The sequence below is a fragment of the Eptesicus fuscus genome, chromosome 13, assembly GCF_027574615.1.
Source record: "Eptesicus fuscus isolate TK198812 chromosome 13, DD_ASM_mEF_20220401, whole genome shotgun sequence".
In the NCBI taxonomy this organism is placed as follows: Eukaryota; Metazoa; Chordata; class Mammalia; order Chiroptera; family Vespertilionidae; genus Eptesicus; species Eptesicus fuscus.
Genome location: NC_072485.1, coordinates 82,568,602 through 82,592,088, shown reverse-complemented (window position 1 = coordinate 82,592,088; position 23,487 = coordinate 82,568,602). Strand labels below are relative to the sequence as shown.

General features: G+C 67.8%; 2 protein-coding genes across 2 annotated transcripts; one reads left to right on the top strand and one right to left on the bottom strand.

Annotated features, from left to right (window-relative positions):
* Window positions 1-424: 424 nt before the first annotated feature.
* Window positions 425-1,666, bottom strand: PTGDR2 (prostaglandin D2 receptor 2). The gene has a single exon (XM_028136517.2). It carries the CDS (start codon window positions 1,631-1,633, stop codon window positions 446-448), a length of 1,188 nt encoding a protein of 395 aa, XP_027992318.2. The 5' UTR covers window positions 1,634-1,666; the 3' UTR covers window positions 425-445.
* A 9,796-nt stretch (window positions 1,667-11,462) lies between these two features.
* Window positions 11,463-19,764, top strand: ZP1 (zona pellucida glycoprotein 1). The gene is made up of 12 exons (XM_054725726.1): window positions 11,463-11,652; window positions 12,916-13,037; window positions 13,243-13,630; window positions 13,777-13,926; window positions 14,581-14,768; window positions 14,857-14,954; window positions 16,557-16,684; window positions 16,758-16,947; window positions 17,044-17,188; window positions 18,321-18,402; window positions 18,521-18,640; window positions 19,622-19,764. Exons 1-12 carry the CDS (start codon window positions 11,463-11,465, stop codon window positions 19,762-19,764), a joined length of 1,944 nt encoding a protein of 647 aa, XP_054581701.1.
* The last annotated feature ends 3,723 nt before the right edge of the window (window positions 19,765-23,487 follow it).

Sequence of the window (23,487 nt, the reverse complement as noted above, 5' to 3'; positions counted from 1 at the left end):
TGGAACGGTGCTCCCCAACCTTCCTCACGTCTCCAAAACCACATCACTAGTTTCTGTAAAAAAACCCCGTTCCTCCCCCCCCCCCCCCCCCAAATCTGGTAAAGTTGAGCTCCAAGGAGATGCGTCCTGTGTGCCTTAGGGCGCCCGCTGCCCCAGTTTGAGGACTTGGGTCTTAACCCCATGTGGTCGGTGGCCCAGCGGCACCGGTGGACGTGGCCCCTGGGGGTTAGCCATGCAGGTCCCGGCGCCCCGCCCCCGGCTGGCAGATGCACGGAGGCCCCCAGGCGGCGCGCACAGGGCGGAGAGCGGTGGCTTTAACTTGCGGAAAAGGCTTCGCTGGGTCACGCGGGCACTTTAAAATGCAGATTCCCGGGCCTGCCCTGGGGACCTGCATTTTAACGCGCTGCCTTCCGGGTGCCCGCGCTGGTCGCTGCCGGCCGCGCCTCTAGCCGGAGGTGTTGCTCAGCGCCCGGTTCAGGGGGCCCTCCTCCTCCTGGGGCCCCCGGCCCTTGGCGGGCGGCGCCGCGCGGCCCCCGCGCAGCCAGCCCAGCAGGTGCGCCGGCCGGGGCCCGCGGGAGGCGCGCAGGGCGGGGGCGGCGGCGGCGGAGGAGGAGGCGCGGCGGAGGCTGCCCGCGCCCAGCTCGTCCTCCACCAGCACGCTCTCCAGGACGCTGCGCAGGGAGCGCCGCAGCTTGCCCAGCATGTCGGGGCAGGTGAGCACGTACAGCAGCGGGTTGACCACGCTGTTGAAGAAGGCCAGGCTGGTGACGAAGGGCAGCCCGCGCCACACGAGCGGCCGCAGCGCCAGGTCGCCGTGCGAGCGCGCCTCCAGGAGGCTGAAGACGTGGTAGGGCCCCCAGCACAGCGCGAACGCCGCCACCACGGCCGCCACCAGGCGCACGAAGCGGCCGGAGCGCGGGCGGCCGCGGTGGCGCAGCCGCGCGCTCACGGCCAGGTGGCTGGCGGAGATGATGGCCAGCGGCGCCACGAAGGCCAGCAGGAACTTGCTGACGGCCAGGCCCACCTGGCGCGAGTGGCACGTGGCGTCGTGGTCGGGCCCGGGGCTCAGGAGCAGCAGGTTGTAGTAGCACATGACGCGCCCGTCCCGCCGCGGGATGGTGTCCCGGAACACGTAGTAGGGCACCGTGTTGAGCGCCGCCAGCGCCCAGAGCGCCAGGCACACCCTGTGGGCCGCCGCCACCGTGCGGTGGTTCTGCGCCCACACGGGCCGCAGCGCCTGCAGGCAGCGGTCCAGGCTGATGGCGCTGAGCAGGAAGCCGCTGGCGAACATGTTGAGGAAGAAGACGGAGGAGTGCAGCTTGCAGAAGGTGGTGCCCAGCTCCCACGAGTGGCCCACGGCCAGGAAGTAGGTGAAGAAGGGCAGGCTGGCGGCGGCCAGCAGGTCGGACAGCGCCAGGTGCAGCACCCAGGTGGTGACCACGGTCTGGCGCATGCGGCAGCCCACCAGGAAGAGCACCAGGCCGTTCTCCGCCAGGCCCAGCAGCGCGGCCAGCCCGTGCAGCAGCACCGACGCGTGGTCCATGTAGCGGATGCTCGAGTTGCCGTGGCCCTGCAGGCGGGTCATGTGCTCCAGGAGCGGGCAGAGCGGCTTCGCCGTGACGTTGGCCCACATGCCGGGCGCTGCCCTGGAGAGAAGCAGGCACGGAGGTGGGCAGGCAGGGCAACAGGGGCCCCGGCCAGGAGACGGGGGTCTGACTCAGAACGGGATTGACGAGGCCCCTGGGAATCGGAAGTGACGATGACTTCCCAGCTCCCCTACTGCTGACCGTGCAGCCTCGGGCGAGCCATCCACCCTCCCTCCGTGCAACACGCATGTCAGGCACAACGTGGCCTCGCTCAGAGGGTGGGTGGGGGAGTCCGTGAGCTCATGTACAGAAGCATGTGGCACGGGACCGGCACGCGGCAACCCCACGTGGATGTCAGCGTGGTCGTCATCATTAAGCAGCTGGCCGAGCTCACATGGAGACATGGGATCAAGGTGGGGCCCGGAGGACCCCTTTTCCCCGACCCCGGGAGAACAGGCGTGGCTGAGGGGTCCCCTCAAGGGCAGGAGGTTCAGCGGGCCTGGGGGATGGATGGGACGGAGCCTGTGCCTTTAAGGGATGTCCTCCCTCCCCCACCCACAGCAGCCTCTGACCTTGTCTCTGCAGAGTCTCCTTGGGGCCCTTTGCTCCCACAGTGGCGGCTGGTTGGGTGTGTTGACAGTAAATAAAGGAGCCAGCCCTCCTCCGATGGTTGAAGAGGAACTAAGATAAGAGTGGGGAGGGCTGAGCAGGAGGAACTGCCTGCTGGCCTCCAGTAGAACCCCCCCTGCCCGGTGGGAGCTGCAGCGCAGGGGCCGCCCGCCCCAGGAAACCCCGCCTGCTCTCATTCATCCACTGGGCCATGCCCTCCGGCCACAGAAGCCAGCCTCCGGCCCACAGCCTCACAGAGAACCTGACCATCTGACTGAGGGCGGAGGAGGCGGGGCCGGGTGGCAGGTGGGGGGACGCCAGGACTCTGGTAGGTTTCCTACACGGACGCTCTCTTGCTTTCTGCACTGTGAGAAAGGTGCCAGTACTTCCTTCTCTCCATCCCATTGTGCAGATGAGAAAACTGAGGCTCTAGTGTTTAACTTGCCCCAAAGCCACCCAGACGATACAGACGAGCAGAGAAGTAACAGGTTAGCGCTCAGTCCATTTTCTTCCCTCTCCCTCGGCTCCGAGTGAGAGATGAGGAAGAAGAGGAGGAAGTGGGGGGAGGGTATCTCTCTTCCCAGGGGAATCCCTGTCGGCCAGGATGAGAATGTCCACCCCATTCGCCAGGGACCACATTCCTTTGCAGGGTGAGGTCCTGGGAGATCAATCTAGAATGTTCCCGGCAGATGAGCCCCTTGGCGCTGGGATGAGGAGGTGGTGGGGAGCTGTATGTGGGCCGTGCCCCCTGTGAAAGCTCACCCTTCCTAAGCGTTAGTTTGTGGAGCAATCACACCGTGACCTGTGTGGGCCCACTTCTCAGAAGAGGAACTGAGGTTCGGAGAAGCAGCTTGCCCACCGTCCCTCAGGGCCAGTGCGGAGCCGGGCTCTCCCGGCGGGCAGCGTGGCGTCCCCTCTGCACCGTGGCATCCCCTGCCGCCCAGCAGCTGCGGGCCCAGGCCCCCTGGGGGTGCTCAGAGAGCACCGGCCTCTGCCCCCGGTTGCACCCAGATGGGCCCGCTGGCTGTGCAGTCAGCCCTGCCTCAGGCCTCGGAGGGAGCCCAGCGCCGGCCCTGCCTTAGGGGTAGAGCCGAGAACACGAGCTTTGGGGTCAGAGACCTGGGTCTCATCCCGACTCCTCGACATCCTGGCGGGTGAACTCGGGTCTGTTACCCCAAGACTGCTGAGCTTCCAGTTAACGCTGGAGAAACCAGTCCCCCTCCGGTCTTTGGCAAACCCCGCCCGCTGCCATCCGAGCAGGGAACAGCCTCTCCCCCGGAGAAACTCTTCTCGTGGGTCCAGAGAGGGCACCCCGCGGCCCGGCCTGGCCTCTGCCTCCTTACCTGGGCACAGGGGAGGGCGCACAGGGTCGCAGCCTGCAGGCAGGCCGTTCTGGTGGCAGCCAGCCGAGCGCTGTGGCGGTGAGTGAGGCTGAGGGAGGAAATCCTCTCAGCCTGAGTGTGTGTGTGTGTGTGTGTGTGTGTGTGTGTGTGTGTTTAGGGGTGGGGTCGGGGACAGCGGAGAGCGGGTTGTCACACGTGTTCAAGGACGTTCATCTGCTCGACGGGGAAGGGACCTGACTGCTGGCAGCCCCCCCCCCCCGACTCCCTCCCTCACCCCGTCCCTGACAAAGGGGACGTGACAGAAGCCGGCACATGCACGTGGGAGACAGGTGTGTGCCCGGGACTGAGCCCACGTGTGCAGAGACAGGTGCTTCTTGAACAGCTTTCATTGATCGATTTGAGAGAGAGACGTCGACTTGTTGCTCCACTTCTTGATGCGTCCACCGGCTGCGCCTTGTGTGTGCCCTGACCGGAGCTCGAACCCGAGACCTTGGCGTATCGGGGCGAAGCTCTAACCCGCTGAGCTGCCCGGCTGGGCACAGGGCGGCGCCTGGAGAGGGGCCGCGTGTGGACGTGCAGGAGGAAGGAACGTCCTGTCCACCGCCACCCCCGGCAGCCCCCTCGGCCCGGCGCCCCCGGAGCCCCTGCTCCTGTGCGGATGCCGGCGGCTCAGTGCCGGCTCAGGAGGGGCCCCGGGCTCCGGGGCCAGGAAGGCCGGGCGGGACAGTGGGAAGCGCAGGGCCTGGCTGCCCACCCCATCCCTGCAGCCCTGCCCCGCGGTGAGCCGCGCCCCTTGCTGGGCCCCTTTTTGGCATTTGTGAGCAGAGTGACGGTGTCTGCCTCCGAGGCTGTGCCAAGAGGTGCCCTCACTAAGCGCCCGGCACACAGTAGGTGCTTATACAAGTCCCTTTACTTCCCGTCTGGAGGAACAATGGGTATAGGCGTAGGGCGAGGACAATATAGCTTTTATTTAGAATGCCCTAGGATCCATTAAAAAAAATAAAATAAAACGCCCTAGGATCGAGGACTGAACCAGGACGTGTGCATTGAATGGCCCTCAGTCTTTACTCCCGTGGCTGACGAAGCTTCGGGGCCACGGACCCTTCTTTCAGTGCCCAGCACCTTGGAGATACAGTGACACAGGCTGAGCCCTGGCTGGCGGCTCAGTGGTTAGAGCCTGGCCCGGGCACCAAGGAGTCGTGGGTTCCGTTCCCGGTCAAGGGCACGTACCTGTGTTGCAAGTTCGATCCCTGGCCCCAGTGGGGGCCTGAGGGGGAGGCAGCCAATCGATGTCTCTCTCTCTCCCCCCCCCCTCCCTTCCACTCTCTAAAAAAAACACCACCAGCAAAAACATGTTGCGAACTCAGCACCCCCACATCGGGCTAAGGGTGCGCCCCGTGGACTCCACTCGGCGAGCTTCCCCAGGCCGGAGCCCGCGGTCCCGCGTGAAGCGTGAGTGACGGGCCTGTGCTGGGGCGTTCCTCACGGGAGCCGAGAGGGAAGAGGCTGAGGGTCCCAGTCCTCGGCCCCCGAGGGCTCTGCCTCCCACAGACCCTGCCTGCAGCCTCTCCCCACCCCCCAACCCCCCGCCTGCCGACCCCGACCCCGGGCACCCCCTGCGGCACGGCTCGGGCACTGCCCCGCCCTGGCCGGTGACCTCGGCAACTCCCTTCCCAGCCCCGACGCGTGCTCTCTCCCTCGGCAGCCCCTGCCCCGAGTGCGGGGTCGGTGCGCAGACTGCCCTTCGGACAAAGAAAGAACCCGCTTCCGCGCGGAGAACCTGCCAGGGAGTCCTCCCTCCCGCGCCTGCGGGACCCTCCCCCCCAGGGCCCTCTGCGGTGAGCCGCCTGCGGCCTCAGGCCTGCCCCGCGGAGGTGCTTCTGGCCTGAGCCCCTCTGTCCCTCCCTCAACTCTCCCGGTGGCACCCCTTTTGGTGGCCAGACCCTCACTCCTGGCCTCCTCCCACCCGTTTCCTGTCCTTCATCGCTGGGCGGCCCCTCTGGCCGTCCCCCCCAGGACAGCTGGTGGGGCCCCTCTGGTCTGCCCCCAGGACAGCTGATGGGGCCCCTCTGGCCGTCCCCCCCAGGACAGCTGGTGGGGCCCTCTGGCCGCCCCCCCAGGACAGCTGGTGGGGCCCTCTGACCGCCCCCCCAGGACAGCTGGTGGGGCCCTCTGGTCTGCCCCCAGGACAGCTGGTGGGGCCCTCTGGCCGCCCCCCAGGACAGCTGGTGGGCCCCTTGGCCGCCCCCCCCCCCAGGACAGCTGGTGGGCCCCTCTGGCCGCCCCCCCCAGGACAGCTGGTGGGCCCCTCTGGTCTCCCCCCAGGACAGCTGGTGGGCCCTCTGACCGCCCCCCCAGGACAGCTGGTGGGCCCCTCTGACCGCCCCCCCGCGAGGACAGCTGGTGGGCCCCTCTGACCGCCCCCCCCAGGACAGCTGGTGGGCCCCTCTGGCCGCCCCCCCCCAGGACAGCTGGTGGGCCCCTCTGGCCGCCCCCCCAGGACAGCTGGTGGGCCCCTCTGACCGCCCCCCCAGGACAGCTGGTGGGCCCCTCTGACCGCCCCCCCAGGACAGCTGGTGGGGCCCTCTGGTCTGCCCCCAGGACAGCTGGTGGGCCCTCTGGTCTGCCCCCAGGACAGCTGGTGGGGCCCCTCTGGCCGCCCCCCCCCCCCCAGGACAGCTGGTGGGGCCCTCTGGTCTGCCCCCAGGACAGCTGATGGGGCCCTCTGGCCGTCCCCCCCCAGGACAGCTGGTGGGGCCCTCTGGCCGTCCCCCCCCAGGACAGCTGGTGGGGCCCTCTGGCCGCCCCCCCCAGGACAGCTGGTGGGGCCCTCTGGTCTGCCCCCAGGACAGCTGATGGGGCCCTCTGGCCGTCCCCCCCCAGGACAGCTGGTGGGGCCCTCTGGCCGCCCCCCCCAGGACAGCTGGTGGGGCCCTCTGGCCGCCCCCCCCCAGGACAGCTGGTGGGGCCCTCTGGCCGCCCCCCCAGGACAGCTGGTGGGCCCCTCTGACCGCCCCCCCAGGACAGCTGGTGGGCCCCTCTGGCCGCCCCCCCCCCCAGGACAGCTGGTGAACGTGACTGACACTGAGGCCCGGCTTTTCTGAAGAACAGCGTGTGTTTATTTTTGTGGGCTCCCACCGTGGGAACCGGCCGCCCCAGCACGCGCCGCAGCCAGCGGGAGCTCACTGTCTCCGCGTGGAGGACGGACAGATGGACGGACGCCAGGAGGGCAGGATGCGCCTCTGCCCGGGGCTCCGGACCCAGAGCTGGGGCAGAGCCTCTGAGCGGAAGGGTCTTGGGAGGAGCCGGAGCAGGGGAGCTGGAGCCGGGGCGCTCGCTGGCCCGAGGCAGAGGCAGGAGCCGCAGCAACCACCCGCCCTGGCCCAGTCGATGTGTCTCACATCCATGTCTCTCTCCCCCTCCCCCCTCCCTTCCACTCTCTAAAAAAACCACCACCAACAAAAACATGTTGCGAACTCAGCACCCCCACATCGGGCTAAGGGTGCGCCCCCGTGGGCTCGACTCGGCGAGCTTAGTCCCCAGGCCGGAGCCCGCGGTCCCGCGTGAAGCGTGAGTGACGGGCCTGTGCTGGGGCGTTCCTCACGGGAGCCGAGAGGGAAGAGGCTGAGGGTCCCAGTCCTCGGCCGGACTGTCCTCTCCGCCGGGCTGGGCTGAGGCTGAGCGGAGCTGCAGGGGCCCAGGGGGCAGGCGGGCCCTCGGACCTGAGGCCAGAGGAAGGCAGGGCCTGCGAGGTACAGACCAGCACATCCCCGCCTGCCGCCTGCCGGGCGCACCCCGACGTGTCTGAGGGCCCAGCAGGCCTGGGTGCAGCCTGGACATTTGCATTTGTATTGAGTTTGGGGGAGGGCGGCGATGCTGCTGGACCCGCTGGGGTGGGGAACTCTGCCCCTGGGCCTGTCCCTGGTTTTATTAGCAGGAGAGACAGACGGAGAATCAACACGTAATGAGCACTTCAATCTCATGGCATCCACTTAGGTTGATCTTAGTCTTTTTTAAAAAATATATTTTATTGATTTTTTACAGAGAGGAAGGGAGAGGGATAGAGAGTCAGAAACATCGATGAGAGAGAAACATCGACCAGCTGCCTCCTGCACACCCCCTACTGGGGACGTGCCCGCAACCAAGGTACATGCCCTTGACCGGAACCGAACCTGAGACCTTTCAGTCCTCAGGCCGACGCTCTATCCACTGAGCCAAACCGGTTTCGGCGATCTTAGTCTTTTTTCAAAGTATATTTTTATTGTTCTCAGAGAGGAAGGGAGGAGAGAGAGAGAGAAACATCCATGAGGAGAGAGAATCACGGATCGGCTGCCTCCTGCACGCCCCGCACTGGGGATCGAGCCTGCAACCTGGGCCTGTGCCCTGACCGGGAATCGAACCGTGACCTCCTGGTTCCTAGGTCGACGCTCCGCCCCCGAGCCACGCCCCCCGGGCAGGTTGACCTTATTCTTAGCCCCATTTCACCGTCGGGTTCCAATGCTCGCTCGCTGCAGACTGTTCTCCGCGCTGTACGGGCTGACATGTCACCCTCCCCCACACCTGCAAGTTAGGGGGGTGATGAACACATGGCACAGGGGAGGGAATCGAGGCGCCAGCTAGGGAAGTGCTTTCCCCGAGGTCCCTGGTGGGTGAGTGGACGAGCTGGGACCTTCCCAGGCTGACGAGCTGGCGCCCACGAGCCTTTGGACAAAGGCGGAATCTCACCCAGGGCTCGGGGCTCCCCCTCCGGGACAGCTTGGCACCCCTTTTCTCCAAGGCCTTGTCTTCCTCTGCCTTTCCAGGGCCTCGGGGGCCACGCTCTCCTCACGGGCGAGGTTCGTGGTCAGTTAGGTAACACCTTTCTACGTGTTACCAATCCCACCCCCACCGGGACCCCCTCACCCCCACTTTACGGGGGGGGGGGGGCGGGCCCTTCCCTCCTGAGCAGTGAGCAGCGTGGAATCCAGGTCTCTCAACGCTCCTGGCCACCGGCCTCCCTGCCCCCCAAAGCCCACCCCCTGCCCCCCACAAACGCCCATCGGGGTCAGGGGAAGCCCTCGTCCCAGGAGAGAGCGACGCACACAGGAGGAATGACCGCGCTGCGAGGAGCAGTGGCCACGGCCCCCCATCGAGTCCTGTGTTCACAGGAGAAACGGGGCCCCCGTGGAGAAGCCTGGTGGTCCCCCCTCACCCAAGGCACCACCCCCCGGCGGCGGCAGGACACCCCGTGGAAAGCGCTGGGGCCAACACCCCGCCCCCGGGCAGCCCCGCCTGTCCAGGGCTGAACAGTGCCCCCACCCCACCCCGGCCCCCCATTCACATGCTGAAGCCCTAAGGCCACGGCTTCAGACCGGCCCTCCTGGAGGAGACAGGCGTTAAGAGGTGATGGAGTTCATACGAGGCCGTGAGGGGGCTCGAACCCCGTCCGACCCGACGGGGGTCCCGGTAAGAAGAGGAAACCTGGACGCACGGAGACATGCCTCAACGTCCAGAACTCAGGAGGCGGTGTCGGTTCCAGCCCGTTTCCGTCGGTGTTCGGTCCCGGCCGCCCAAGGCCCCGCCTGCCTCTCACCAGGAGGACGCCGCAGAGAAACGCGAGCGCGCCCGGCCTGCACGCCCCCGCGGTGTCCAGGGGGCGACGGAGGGAGCGTGACAGGGGCCGTCCCAGGTGGGAGGCGGCCAAGGCGACATGACCCTGACCTTGGACGGGACCCTGGTCTAGGAAACAGAAACACGAAAACACACCTTCCTCCCGGCTATGAAAGTCCTCGTTCCCGCCGTGGACGAACCGAGGGCGTGAGGTTTGCAGATTACACAACTGAGTACAGCAGTGCTGATCCCCTGATTTTTATCTTGTGACTGTGGTTGCTTGTTTTTAAGAAATAGGCATTAGAGTCCTTATGGGGTGGGAGGAATCAGCTGTGACTAGCTCTCAAATGGCACGGGAGTGCGTGTGTGGACAGAGAGCAGGAGTCAGAACAGCAGCTCCAGCTGGAGGAAGCAGGGCGGAGGGTATATGGGAATTCTTTGCAGTGAGTCTGAAATTCTTTTTTTCAAATATATTTTTATTGATTTCAGAGAGGAAGGGAGAGGGAGTGAGAGATGGAAACATCAATGAGGAGAGAGAATCACTGATCAGATGCCTCCTGCAGGCCCCACACTGGGGATCGGGCCCACAACCCGGGCCTGTGCCCTGACCGGGGATCAAACCACTCTACCTCCTGGTTCACAGGCCGATGCTCAACCACTGAGCCACCACGGCTGGGCAAGGCATAACATTTAAAAAATTTATTTTATTTTATTTATTTATTTTTTCTTTTTTTAAATATATTTTATTGATTTCTTACAGAGAGGAAGGGAGAGGGATAGAGAGCTAGAAACATCGATGAGAGAGAGACATCGACCAGCTGCCTCCTGCACACCCCCCACTGGGGATGTGCCCGCAACCAATGTACATGCCCTTGACCGGAATCGAACCTGGGACCCTTCAGTCCGCAGGCCGACGCTCTATCCACTGAGCCAAACCGGTTTTGGCTAAAAAATTTATTTTAGATTGGAGTCGGGGCTGAGAGCGAGAAACATCAACGTGAGAGGAACATCGACCGGTTGCCTCCCCCACACACCCTGGACCCCCCCCTCTTGGTGCACCAGACACCCCAACCACAAGGATTTTTAAAAACATGCCAATTCCTGACTCTCCAGTCAGGGGCTCCGGCCTCTTTTCCCTTAGATCGTAAAATAAAAAGACAACAGCCAACACAACAACAGCTGCCCAGTGTGAGTTAATCAAAATGATACCTTTTGTTTTTTTGTCAGATCAGCCAAAAATATATTTTTGGTGTGTGCCGCGCGATGACAAAGGTTGAAAATCACTGCATCGCCACATATGCCACCACGCGAGCATTATCAGCCCGGTTCACACAGGAAACCAAAGCTCAGGCAGGCGTGGGCCTCGCCGCCTGCAGGGGCCGGGCGGACCAGCCCCACCGCACCCCGAGCACTGGCACTCGCTGAGCGGGACTCTGCCCGCCCCGGGCCCCGTGTGGCAGGAAGCCAGGGGGTGACATCCTCCGAGGAGGACCGTCAAGAGCGACCCCCGGCGAGCCCTGGGCTGTGCCCCGCCTGCAGGTGGCCGGGCGCCGGGCTGTTCTGAACGGACCGGTTCTTAGGACGGCGCCGGATGGACAGCTCACGGAGGCCGGCGCCGGGTTCCCGGCCGCCCGCAGCCAGGCTGCGGGGTGAGGCCTGGCACCGGGATGGCGCGGGGTTGGGCTAAGGCGCCGAGGCCGTCCATTGTGAGCCTAGCTTTCCCCGATGGCCCTCTCCTGCCCCAGGACCGCCTGGAGGCGGTGCCACTGAGTCCCTCATTCCCGTTCGCTTTTCCACGGTCAGAGTCGCCTCGGCTCCCAGGAGAGCGCTGCGAGGCGCTCCTTGCTCACCTGCGGCCCGTCTGGCCCATCCCGCGGCTGCGAGCTTGTGGGGCAGGGCCGTGACGGGGGCTGGTTCCGGGGCCTGAGGAATGGGGGGTAAACTAACCCGGCTGCTGCCCGCCGCCCCCTGCAGCTCAGCCCGAGGCCCCGAGAGTCTGGCTGGGCAGGGAGGGGACCTGAGGGCAGTGGGTGAGCCTGCAGGGCCCCCCCGCTCCCCCATGGATCCGCCCCACAGCCCACCTGCAGCGCATCTGCCCTCAGCGCCCCCCCCAGCCGCTCACCCACCTGAGCCGCATGAGCCCAGCCGCTCTGGCTGACAGGGCCCGGCTGGGAGGCACCTCCCCGGCCCTCAGGGCAGGAGTTCTACCAGCCCGAGCCGGCCGGGCCCCCAGGTGGGCCCCCTTTGCCTTGAGAGCGCCCACTTGCCGCCGCCCCCATATAAGGCCCGGCCTGCGCGGCCTCCGCTGGGAGGGTTCCCTGGGATCGCGGCGCTGATGGCGGCTCTGATGGCCGGAGCCTTGGCCTTGGCCATGGCCTGGGGCCGCGGGTTGGTGCCGCTGCTGCTGCTGCTGGCGGCCCCCCCTGGCGCCCCGGGCCTGCGGCACAGCTACGACTGTGGGGCCGAGGGCATGCAGCTGCTGGTGCTCCCCCCGGGAGGCCGCACCGTCCGCTTCAAGGTGATGGGTGAGTGCCAGCTGACCCGGGGACCCCACGCCCTGGCTGCAGGGGGGCTGGGGTCCTCTCCCTATCGCAGGGACAGCAAGAGGAGGGGCCCCCTGCCCCGCACCCCCATCCCCACCACACAGGGAGGCGGGGGAGGAAGGCTGGTCCCTGCCTCAGTTTCCTGGTCCCCCGGGCAGCGTCTCCGTGTCGGTCAGTGCACGGAGCCACCTGGCCACTGTGAGTGAGCGGCAGGGCCAGGCTCTGAGGCCCAGCGGGCTGCCCCCCGCTCCGGGAGGCCGGGGGCTGCTCTGGGAGGCCGGGTGTGGCTCCGGGAGGCCGGGGGCCGCTCCGGGAGGCCGGGGGCCGCTCTCCGAGGCCGGGGGCCGCTCTCTCGGAGGCCGGGTGTGGCTCCGGGAGGCCGGGTGCGGCCAGCGGGAGAAGAGGGAGGTGGGTTTCCCATCAGCCTCCACCTCTGTGAGCGGCCGGGCTTCGGCTTTCTGGCTCCTAAGCTGTGACCTTAAGCAGCCCCCTGGCCCTCAGCCCGGGCCTCACCGTCTGATGGGAGAGATGTGCCCCGTGGCCTGAAAACGGGGGGGGGGTGGGTATGCCCACCCCCGAGGTGCCCTGGCTGTGCTGGGCTGACCAGCCGGTGGGCGCGGAGCAGGTGGCCCAGGTGAAGTGGCTGCGAACCTGCAAACCCTCAGCGCAGCCCCGGTGCCCGGCGTGGGGAGGCTGGGGAGGCTCACGCACTCCCGCTCCGGCCTCAGCCGCCTCCGCCCAGGACGGGGAAGAGCGGACACAACACGCAGCCCAGGGCCGGGCCCTGCTTATTTCTCCGCCACTTTCGCCCCCACCTGCTGCGGAGCGCTGTCAGGGCACCCCGAGCCTGAAAGGGCCTAAGGCCAGCGGAGGCCACTGTCCCCTCAGAGGTGGACACTCAGACCAGAGAGGCCAAGGGGCTTGCCCAAGGCCACACAGCAAGCGACTAGCAAAGCTGAGGCTGGAACCCGGTCTCCTGATCCTGAACCGGGGAGTCTTCTCAGTAGACCGCACCCACTCTGGCTTCACCTTCAGCCTCTCCCCCCAGCATCCCCCCCACCCAGCCCCCGGCCTCTCCCTCCCCGGCCCCCGGCCTCTCCCTCCCCGGCCCCCGGCCTCTCCCGCCCCGGCCCCCGGCCTCTCCCCCCCCCGGCCCCCGGCCTCTCCCCCCCGGCCCCCGGCCTCTCCCCCCCGGCCCCCGGCCTCTCTCCCCGGCCCCCAGCCTCTCCCCCTCTCCCGCTGCAGATGAATTCGGGAACCAATTTGAGGTGAACAACTGCTCCAGCTGCTACCACTGGGTTACGGCCAAGCCCGAGGGGCAAGCCGTCTTCTCCGCCGACTACAAAGGCTGCCACGTGCTGGCGAAGGTGGGCCCTCCCGGCCCTCTGGGGGGAGCCCCTGGGCCGGGCCAGCGGGCCGCACACGGGGTCAGGCTGGGAGGCCCCTCGGGGACCAGGGAGGCATGGCACCCCCATCACTCGGTGAGCTGGTGCACGAGGGGGGACTGAGTCCTGGCCATCAGCCTGGCTGCGGAGCGGCCCCAGCTGCTCCCACGTGCCTTCTCACCTGCAGGCCGGGCGCTCCCACCTGAGCGTGTTCGTCGAAGCTCTGCTGCCCGACGGCCGTGTGGACGCGGCCCGGAACCTCACTCTGGTCTGTCCCAAACCCGCCCCCGGCCGGACGACGCCAGACGGCCGGACGACGCCGGACGGCTGGACAACGCCGGACGGCCGGACGACGCCGGACGGCCGGACGACGCCGGACGGCCGGCTGGTCCCATCCGCCAGCTTCTCGCTCTCCACCCCGCACACCCGCGAGCTCCCTCCCACCGCAGAGCCCAGCGTCAGCCCCCCAACCCCTGCCTCCTCAGCCCTCGGGTCGGGCCCCACCCACCCCACGTGGGCCGGCGCCCAGGGGGGCACCGTGGAGACCTGGGGAGCTGACAAGCCGGAGGACACTGGTACGTAGGGCTCTCCTGTGTGCTCACCTGGACCTATGTGTGTGGGGGGCCCGGCCGCCCTTCACTGGGCTCAGGAAGCCACGGCCTCCACCTCCCTGCAAGCTGCTGTCCTGGCTCCTCCTCACGTCCTCCCGCTCTGCCGCCAGCCCTAGGCACCCGCCCGAGCCCGGAGCAGTGCCGGGGGGACTCGGGGCACATCCCCTGCTTGGCGAGAGGAAGCTCAAAGGAAGCCTGTCAGCAGGCTGGCTGCTGCTATGACAACACCAGGGATGTTCCCTGTTACTATGGCAACACAGGTACCACGTTCCACGCCCAGCCGGGTCCCACCCTCTGAACCCTGAAGCCGTAGGAGGCCCTTCTCTCCCGTTCCTCCGAGAGCCTGGCCCACGGAGACTGCAGGGCCGACCGCCGAGGGGCCACGTGGTGCCCCGGGAACCGCTGGCACTAACAGCTCTCCCTCCTCTATTTGTTAAATTATCTTTATTTTTAACTGACTTCAGAGAGAAAAGGGGAGGGAGAGAGAGAGGGAAGGGAGAGAGAAACATCCACGGTGAGAGAGAATCATGGACCGGCTGCCTCCTGCACGCCCCCCACTGGGGATGGAGCCCGCAGCCCGGGCCTGTGCCCTGACCGGGAATCGAACCCTGACCTCCTGGTTCAGAGGTCCACACTCCACCCCTGAACCCGCCGGCCAGCTGCTCCCCTAGCTTCAGATCTAGAGCCTCCGGGTGGGTGAGGAGTGAGATGGGGATCTCCCTCTCAGACGGGGGGCGACGGTTCAGGCCTGAGGACCCGGGTCGGGGAGGCTGGCTCGGCGGGCTCGGCCCCAGTGGAGGGGAGAACCCGGGTCCTTGCTCCTCGGCCAGCCCCGTTGGGCAGCAGCCGCCCCGGTCCGTGCCGGACACGCCTCGGCCCCGAGGCCCTGGCCAGTCCGACCGCCTTTGTCCCAGCGACGGTCCAGTGCTCCAGAGACGGCCACTTCGTCCTGGTGGTGTCCCGAGAGGCGGCCCTGGCGCACAGGGTCACGCTGGCCACCGTCCGCCTGGCCTACGCCCCCGCCCGCTGCCCCCCCGCCCAGGAGACGGGGTCCTTCATCGTCTTCCGCTTCCCGTTCACCCACTGCGGCACCACCGTCCAGGCAGGCGCGGGGGCGGGGGGCGGGGGGCGGGCGGGCTGCCTGGGGTGTGTGTGTGTGCGCGCGCGCTCACCCCGGTGTCTCCCCACAGGTGGCTGGCAACCAGCTCATCTATGAGAACCAGCTGGTGTCGGACGTGGATGTCCAGGTGGGCCCACGGGGCGCCGTCACCCGGGACGGCAGCTTCCGGTGAGCGAGCCTCCCATCGAAGGCGGGACGTGGGCTGGGGTGCAGGGCGCGTGGGTGAGCGTAGAACGGGATTGGGGCCCTCGGGGTTCAGGTTCAAACCCTGCAGCCGGCCGTGTGACCTCGGCCCAGCCCCCCTCGAGGCCCTCACTCGGGCTGCTGTGAGCATCTGCCTGCGGCCCGGCCCTCGGAGCCCCACCTCGACCCCTCCCGGACCCAGCGCAGGGACTGGGCACCCCCAGCGAAGCCGGCGGGTCCCCCTGCGCCCCAGGGAGAAGCCGAGCCTGTGGCTGTGGCCGCTCCTGTCTGAGTTAGTCCCAGAGGCGGCGGGACCTGGGGCCGGGCTCGTGGGGTGGTGGGTAGAGGAGCGGAGGGAGAACCCCCAGTGAAAGGGGCGCCAGGACCCGCTGGCTCGGGGGCATAACCGGGGTGCCCCGGCTGCCCGTGGGGGTGCCCCGGCTGCCCGTGGGGGCCCCGGGGGATCTGCTAGGCACGCCTGCCTCTGCGCCAGGCACCAGCGCCCCCCTTACCTGCCAGAGCGAGCGGTTACCCATGGCTGGGGGCACCCTGCGCCCGGCACCAGCGGACCAACGCCCGGGTGTCTCCTCCCCACCGGCTGCCGTGGGTCTGGGGCAGGTGACTTCGCTTTAAAAAAAAAAGCCCCTAAGGACGAAGGGGGGGAGACAAGCTGTCAGGCTTCGGGCCGCGGGTGGAGGAGGGAGGGAGCTGGCCAGGGTCCGTCCAGCCCGGCTCCGGGGGCTCCGTGGCCCCCCGGGAGCAGCCGCAGCCCAGCAGGGGCCGTGGGGGCTCCAGGACCAGAGGCCTGAGGTCAGGGCGTGAGCACGGACGCCTGTTAGCACCTGCTTTGTGCCAGGCCCCGACCGCCTGCGGGGTGTCTCCTCCAGGTCCCCCCCTCCCCCAGAGCAGCCCAGGCTCGCACCCAGGGCCCTGTCTCAAGTGGAGGGAGCAGTAGACTCAGCAGCGGGGGCGGGAGGGGGGGGGCGGGGTTTGAGTGGGGCGGGGTTTGAGTGGGGCGGCCAGGTGGGGTCAGCGACTCCTGCAGACACCTCAGGGCTCTGGGTGTGACCCCGTCAAGACTGCAGGGCACTCGGCTGGCAAGGGACCCTAGACCCACACCGGGCGTCCTGTCGCCTCCCTGCCCCTGCCCCTGCCCCAGCTCTCGGGGGAGGGGCTGCTGCCATTTTACAAATTCGGAAACTGAGGCTTAGGCTAAGCCGTTTGCTTGGGGGCCCGTGGCCAGTGCATGCTAAGTGCATGCTAATACATGCTAAGTCCATGGCTAAGAAGATTCAAACCCAGGTCTGCCCGCCAGGCTTGACTGGCAGGCAACGAGGGAGCTTCAAATGCCAGAACGAGGTGAGTGCCGCCGGCCCTGAGCCCCGGGCCCAGCCTCCATCCGCCGGCCCCGCACCGAGAGGGCAGCCCGGCCTGAGCTGTCCCCGGAGGGCGAGGAGGGCAGAGGCGAGGCGGGGTGCCCGTCACCCCAGCGCCCCAGGTGCCCACCCGCCCGCCGGGGCCCTGTGTGTCGCGCCCACGGCGTGGACCTGGGGCGCTGACCCGGGCCCTCCTCTCGCCCCCCGTCAGGCTGCAGGCTCGCTGCGTCTTCAATGGCAGCGACTTCCTGCCCCTCCGGGCGGCCGTCTTCCCGCCCGCGGCGCCCGCCTCTGTGGCCCAGCCTGGCCCCCTGCGGCTCGAGCTGCGGATCGCCAAGGGTACGTGTCCCCGGCCCCGCTTTCTCCTCCGCCCCGCGGGCTGCAGCCGAGGCTCACCGCCCTCTGCCCGCAGACGAGACTTTCGGCTCCTACTACGGGGAGCGGGACTACCCGCTGGTGCGGCGGCTGCTGGAGCCCGTCCCCGTGGAGGTCCGGCTGCTGCAGAGGGCGGACCCCCGCCTGGCCCTGGTGCTGCACCGCTGCTGGGCCGCCCCGGGCGCCAGCCCCTTCCAGCAGCCGCAGTGGCCCCTCCTGTCCGACGGGTGAGAGGTGGTGGCTGCTGGCTCCCCCGGCTCCCCAGGCTCCCCCCGCCCGCCGCCTCCCCCGCCTCAGTGGTGGCCTCCTCCTCCTCCTCCCAGGTGTCCGTTCGAGGGCGACAGCTACAGGACCCGCCTGGTGGCCTTGGACGGGGCCGCGCTGCCGTTCCCGGCGCATCACCAGCGCTTCACCGTGGCCACCTTCGCCTTCCTGAACGCCAGCTCCGGCAGCGCCCTCAGGGGGCCGGTGAGAAGCCCGCGCCCCGCGCCCCGCGCCCGCTGGTGCCGAAACGGGCTCCCAGACGCTCCCTTCACCTGGTGTCCTGGAGGCCCGGCCTCGGGGCAGCCGAGGTGACCGGTGAACTGGGCGGGGGGCGGGGGCGGGACACCATCCCCCGGAGGCTGGGCCCCGTCACGTGCCGAGAGCAGCCTCGCCTGACGCTGCCGCGTGTCCGACCTACTCCCCGGGCGTCTGTCTGCCCAGCAGCTGCTCCGGAAGGTGACATGGTGAACGCGCGTGTCCTGAGGGTTCCTACACGACATGCAAATGGCACAGCGGCCACCCCCCGTCGTATAGCTTTTGTTCACTGAGCAATATTCACACACACCTCTATTTTATTTTTTAAAAATGTCTATTGATCTCAGAGAGGCAGGGAGAGGGGAGAGAGATAGAAACACAATGATGAGAGAGAACCATCCATCAGCTGCCTCCTGCAGGCCCCCCACTGGGAATGGAGCCCACAACCTGGGCCTGGGCCCTGACCGGGAATCGAACCGTGACCTCCTGGTTCCTAGGTCGATGCTCAGCCCCTGAGCCGCTGCCGGGCGCCCTCTACATCTTAAACAGCCACACGTGTGTCCCATGGAGGGAGACTTCACGGGTGGCACCTGCGGGCGGTGGAGTCCTTCTCAGCTGTGAGCCTCTCCCGTCACGACCGGGGACTGAGGCCCTGGCTGCGGGATGCGACTATGCCCGGCCTCTCCTCCTTCAGGTGCCGCCCTGGACTCTGTTCATAAGCGTGCCAGCCTGTCCTCCCCCTGCCCTCGGGCACCTTCTCAAAACTCCTCTGTCACTTAGTCGCTCGGGAGCACGACGGCCTCCCAGGGGCTCTGCAGCCGGAGGAGGGCGGGGGACAGGCCGAGGGCTGGGGCAGGGGTCCCTGCCCATCAGGACCTGGGCCGTCGGGAAGGAGACGCACGGGTTCCACACGAGGTGGTGGGGGCAGCACGCACACGCTGTGCCCCGCCAGCAGCGGCCGCAGTCTCCGTCCTGGCCCGCGGGCCCAGATGCTCCCCCGCCCGCCTGGGCCCGGGGTCCCCGCCTCGATGCTTCTTCCAGGGCCCGAGCCAGCCCCGCCTCGGCCTTTCTCCTCCCGCAGGTCTACTTCTTCTGCAGCGCCTCCGCCTGCTCCCCGTCGGGGCTGGAGCCCTGCTCCGCTCCCTGCGGCTCCAGGACTGCCCGTGAGTCTGGGGTGGGGGTGGGTGGGGGCGGGGTGTCTGTGTTCTTGCATCCATCTGTCCTGGCTTCTGGGCCACTCGGGCCCGGACACCAGCCCGATCTGCCGCTCCTCCCCCGCAGGACAGCGCCGGGCCGCGCCGGGCCTCGGGGACACGGCCGAGCCGCAGGACGTGGCCAGCTCTCCGGGGCCCGTGGGCTTTGTGGATTCCTACAGGCAGGAGCCCGCGCCGGGGCCCGCAGGTACGGGCCTGTGGGCGGCCCTCGGCCTTGGCCGCCAGGGCTGTTAACTAAGCAGGACGCTCCGTGGGAAGGGCGGGGGGCGCTCACTCCGTGGGAAGGGCGGGGGGCGCTCGCTCCGTGGGAAGGGCGGGGGGCGCTCGCTCCGTGGGAAGGGCGGGGGGCGCTCACTCCGTGGGAAGGGCGGGGGGCGCTCGCTCCGTGGGAAGGGCGGGGGGCGCTCCGTGGGAAGGGCGGGGGGCGCTCACTCCGTGGGAAGGGCGGGGGGCGCTCCGTGGGAAGGGCGGGGGGCGTTCACTCGTGCTCACTCCATGGGAAGGGCGGGGGGCGCTCACTCCGTGGGAAGGGCGGGGGGCGCTCACTCCGTGGGAAGGGCGGGGGGCGCTCACTCCGTGGGAAGGGCGGGGGGCGCTCACTCCGTGGGAAGGGCGGGGGGCGCTCACTCCGTGGGAAGGGCGGGGGGCGCTCACTCCGTGGGAAGGGCGGGGGGCGCTCACTCCGTGGGAAGGGCGGGGGGCGCTCCGTGGGAAGGGCGGGGGGCGTTCACTCGTGCTCACTCCATGGGAAGGGCGGGGGGCGCTCACTCCGTGGGAAGGGCGGGGGGCGCTCACTCCGTGGGAAGGGCGGGGGGCGCTCACTCCGTGGGAAGGGCGGGGGGCGCTCACTCGGTGGGAAGGGCGGGGGGCGCTCACTCGGTGGGAAGGGCGGGGGGCGCTCACTCCGTGGGAAGGGCGGGGGGGCGCTCACTCCGTGGGAAGGGCGGGGGGGCGCTCACTCCGTGGGAAGGGCGGGGGGCGCTCACTCCGTGGGAAGGGCGGGGGGCGCTCACTCCGTGGGAAGGGCGGGGGGCGCTCACTCCGTGGGAAGGGCGGGGGGCGCTCACTCCGTGGGGCAGAGAGAGAAGGCCCAGCGGTGGCTGCAGCGCCCGGAGGCCACCAGGCCTGGAGGGAGGCCGCCACCCTGACAGCCCCGCCCTCTTCACAGGCTCCGCCGGGAACTCGGACCCGAGGCTTCTCCGCGGGGTGGCCCTGCTGCTGGCGGCTGTGGGCCTGGTCCTGGGGGTCGGGGTCTTTGTGGGCCTGAGCCGGGCCCCGGCCCCGGGGCTCCTGGAGGGTGGCAGGGGCTGAACGCTCAATAAACGGTCTCAAGCTCTCTGGGGCCGGAGCAGATTCTTCTTCCCCGGAACCGGTTCCTTAGTCGGCGCTGCCCTCTTGCCGTTGCATGTCATGCACGCTGGGGCCAGTGGGTTCCCCACGTCTGGACTTGGGAGGAAAGGTGGTTTTTCCTGGGAGTGGGCGTCGCAGGGCTCACGGCCTGGGAGGACCTGCCACCTCTGCACCGACCGGCACCGCAAAGCGCACTGCGTGGCTGCCGGCACAGGTGGGGCCCCAGAGCCCCTGGGGCCAAGGGACCTGAACCCGCCTTGAATGAGCTGCTCCGTTCTGCTCTGAGCCCCCAGCCTCCGCCCCGGCCCCGGCCCCGGCCCTGGGCCCCAGGACCAGTCACACAGGAACAGAGGTGGAGAGTGGGGTGGGGGGCGGGGGGTCGTGCTGGCCCGGCTGGCTGCCCTCAGAGGCCAGGCTTCTGGCTCCAACCAGCGTTGCCGCTTCCTCCCTCCCCGTGCGTCCTGAGCCGAGCGAAGGGCAGGAAGGGCTGCTATCGATGGCATTGGCTGTGAACCAAGTGCGCTTCTAGATCAGAATCGCGTAACCAGCCTTTCTGGCTGTTCACACAGGCCTGCCATTTCTTACTTTGCATGCAGTTTCCTCTGGAGGGCGGTTCCACGGTGTATCTGATGGACCAAACCTATTGACAATGAGTGCTGCACACCCGCGTGCACCTTTGTGCCCTTTTCCTGGAAGAGCTGACTGCTGGGTCCAGAGCCGCGCCGCCGACGCCGGGGCTCTGGGTGGGCGTGGGCCTGGCCCCCACAGCCTGGCGTTCCCAACCTTCCCTGTCGGTCTGAAATGGGCCTCTGAACAGAAGCCCAGCATCTCCTGGCCACACATGAATCGCCTCTTCCCGTCTTGCCTGCGCCACCGAGCGCGTCTCGTCTACAGAGCGTTCACTAGTTCGGGGTGGGCGTCCTCATCTGACACACGTCCCCCGGGGCCGGCCACGGGGTTTCCTCGGGGGAGGGTCTGTCTCGCGTGGAGGAGAGCTACGTAACGAATCTCCCCTCGTACTGTTACCTTGGAACGTGGCAGAGCTCCCCTACCCTGCACACGCTTACAAGTGCCCACTTTTCTCGCCACTCCTGTGACAGTGGGCGTTGCCCTCCTGTCCAGTGTATTGAGGTGCAAGGTTTTTAAAACTTGGGGATGGAGCCCGAAACCCGGGCGTGTGCCCTGACTGGGAATCAACCGTGACCTCCTGGTTCATAGGTGGACGCTCCACCTTTGAGCCACGCCGGCGGGGCAGGCAGCTTTGGGAATCGGTATTGAAACTGTGCACGGGTTTCTGTCCTTCTGTCGAAGGGTTCTGTTTGCAACGTGTGCAGTGGAGGCTCGCAGCTTGGCCGAGAGGCAGGGCAAGCTCCGCGTTCCTGACACGGAGCCCTCGCCCGATCCTGCCCACCTTCAACCCTCCCTCCCCCAACCGCCTCCCAGCGCAGCAGGCACCTGAGCCCCGAGAACCTGAGTCAGACCCGATGGGGCGATAACGAACCGGCTGACCTGTGGCAGGAAGCGGAGCTGGGGGCTGTCAGGCACCGCTCTCCCTGCCCTCTTCGGGGCGGGGACCGGGCAGCGGCTGCAGGAGGCGAGACCACGGGCTCCCGCCCGCTCCCCAGGCGCTTCCTGCCGCACTGAGCAAATGGATGCGGGTGCCCGTGACACAGGCGGGGAGCCGGCTCCAGCTCAAGCAAAACGCAGCTCCCGCCACGGGCTCCGCGCGCAGGCATGTCCGGGGGCACGTGCCACACAAGGCGCCACGGCTGGCCCCGCAGCGGGAGAGGCAGCCAGCCTTCCGTGTGAGGGACAGGGCAGCTGTCGGTGCCTTTAAACACGTGCTGCCGTCATTGCTGAGACAACATGGGGAAGAAAGGCTCACACTCAGGACCAAAGTGAAAGCACAGACGGGGAGTAAAGGCAGCTTTGGCCGCAGCCTGTTCGGCTCAGCGGACTGAAGGGTCCCGGGTGCTTCTGGTCGAGGGCACATGCCCAGGTTGCAGGCTCAGCCCGGCGGTGTCCCTGGTGCGGAATGGGCAGAAGGGGGGAGGCGGTGCCCGCTCCCAGTCCAGATCCGCCCGGAGCAGGCACATTGATGCCGTTTCAGACGTCGATGGCGACAGGCGGGCGGAGCCGGCGGAGCGGGGACCCCAGCCGGCCACGCGTCCTGGAAATCGAGCGGCTCCGCAGCTCCCCTCCGTCCCAGTGGACCAGGGGGTGGTCCGTGTGGGGTCCAGTCAGACACTTAAATCTCAGCCTCACTCTGAGTTTCCTGTGGCCGATCGGGCCCTGGCAGGGCTGCCCTCTGGGGCTGAGCTCAGCCTGGGGCGGTGTGGGGCGACAGGCAGGCTGCGTAACTACAGTGCCCCCCGGTGGCCGCCCTGGGCAGTGCGCCAAGGCTGACAGCAATGTGGCCACGCCCTCCCCTTCAACAGTGGGGACACACGTGGGGCTGGGGGCCTGCATGCTGGGGCGCTCAGGTTCACGTGGGATGCAATAAGCGCCGGTTACCCCCCAATTTCCCGTCACATGCTGGGACTGCGGGCTGCTCCTGGGCCCGGAACAGCCTCACGGCCTGACCACCCGGCCCAGAGCGGGTTCCCTGCGGCAGCCGAGCCCAAGCCTGGAGCTGTGACAGGGCAGCTCTGTGCTCTCCGGCTGAGACCCCGCCGCCGGCCTCCTCCCTGCTTGAGGCACCAAGGGCTGCAGGGTGAACGTTCACGGAGGCCTGGGCAAAGGGCAGGGGCTGCTTTCCTGGGCAGTTCCAGGTTTTCCCAGCCGGTAAGCGTGCCGCCTGCAGGGGGCCCGGCGAGAACGGCCTGATGCCTCACATGGACTGCCGCGGCCCGCAGCCCAACTTAGCTCCCTTCCCGCACAATCCCTCACCCACGGCACCGACTCCCCCTTTCTCACCGCCCCCCCTCCCAGGTGTCCCTCCCATGCTGCACTGGGCCTGCTGGTCAAGTACTAACCACCATCCTGCCAGGCCGGTGGTCACACTGGCCCCCTTCCTGTCCCTCTACACCCCCAACCCCCACCCCCCCAGCCTCAGGCGTCCCCTCTGCCTGGCACTCGGGCTTCAGCGTGACCATTGGCACCTCAGCAAGGCCCTTCCCGACCACCCACCTCCAGCAGCCCCCCGGGAACCCAGCTCCAGCAGCCCCCGGCCTGGACACCTGCCTCCTGGTCTTCACTATTTACCGCCGTCTCCCCTGAACTGGCCCGACTTTGGATTCTCAACTGCCAGTTACAAAACCTTCCGACTAAGCCAGCTGGGACAGGTCTCCTATCACAAGGGAAGGCCCTGGCTCACTGCTCAGTTCCTCACCAGCAAAAGGCCACCTTCCTAAGAAATCTATTCTTATTGATTTCGGAGAGGAAGGGGGAGGGAGAGAGAAACACCAATGATGAGAATCATGGACTGGCTGCCTCCTGCACACCCCCCACTGGGGATGAGCCTGCAACCCGGTCAGGTGCCCTGACCGGGAATGGAACTGTGACCTCCTGGTTCAGAGGTTGACGCTCAACCACTGGGCCACACTGGCCAGGCAAGAAAAGGCCACTTGGCCGCACTTCCCTCTCCCTGCCGGGCTGGGGAGGTGGGGGCACGAGCGGCACGACCCTAGGAGACAAGGCCCAGGCCTGCGGGACCTGGAGACATCCTGGCAAACCGCCAGCAGG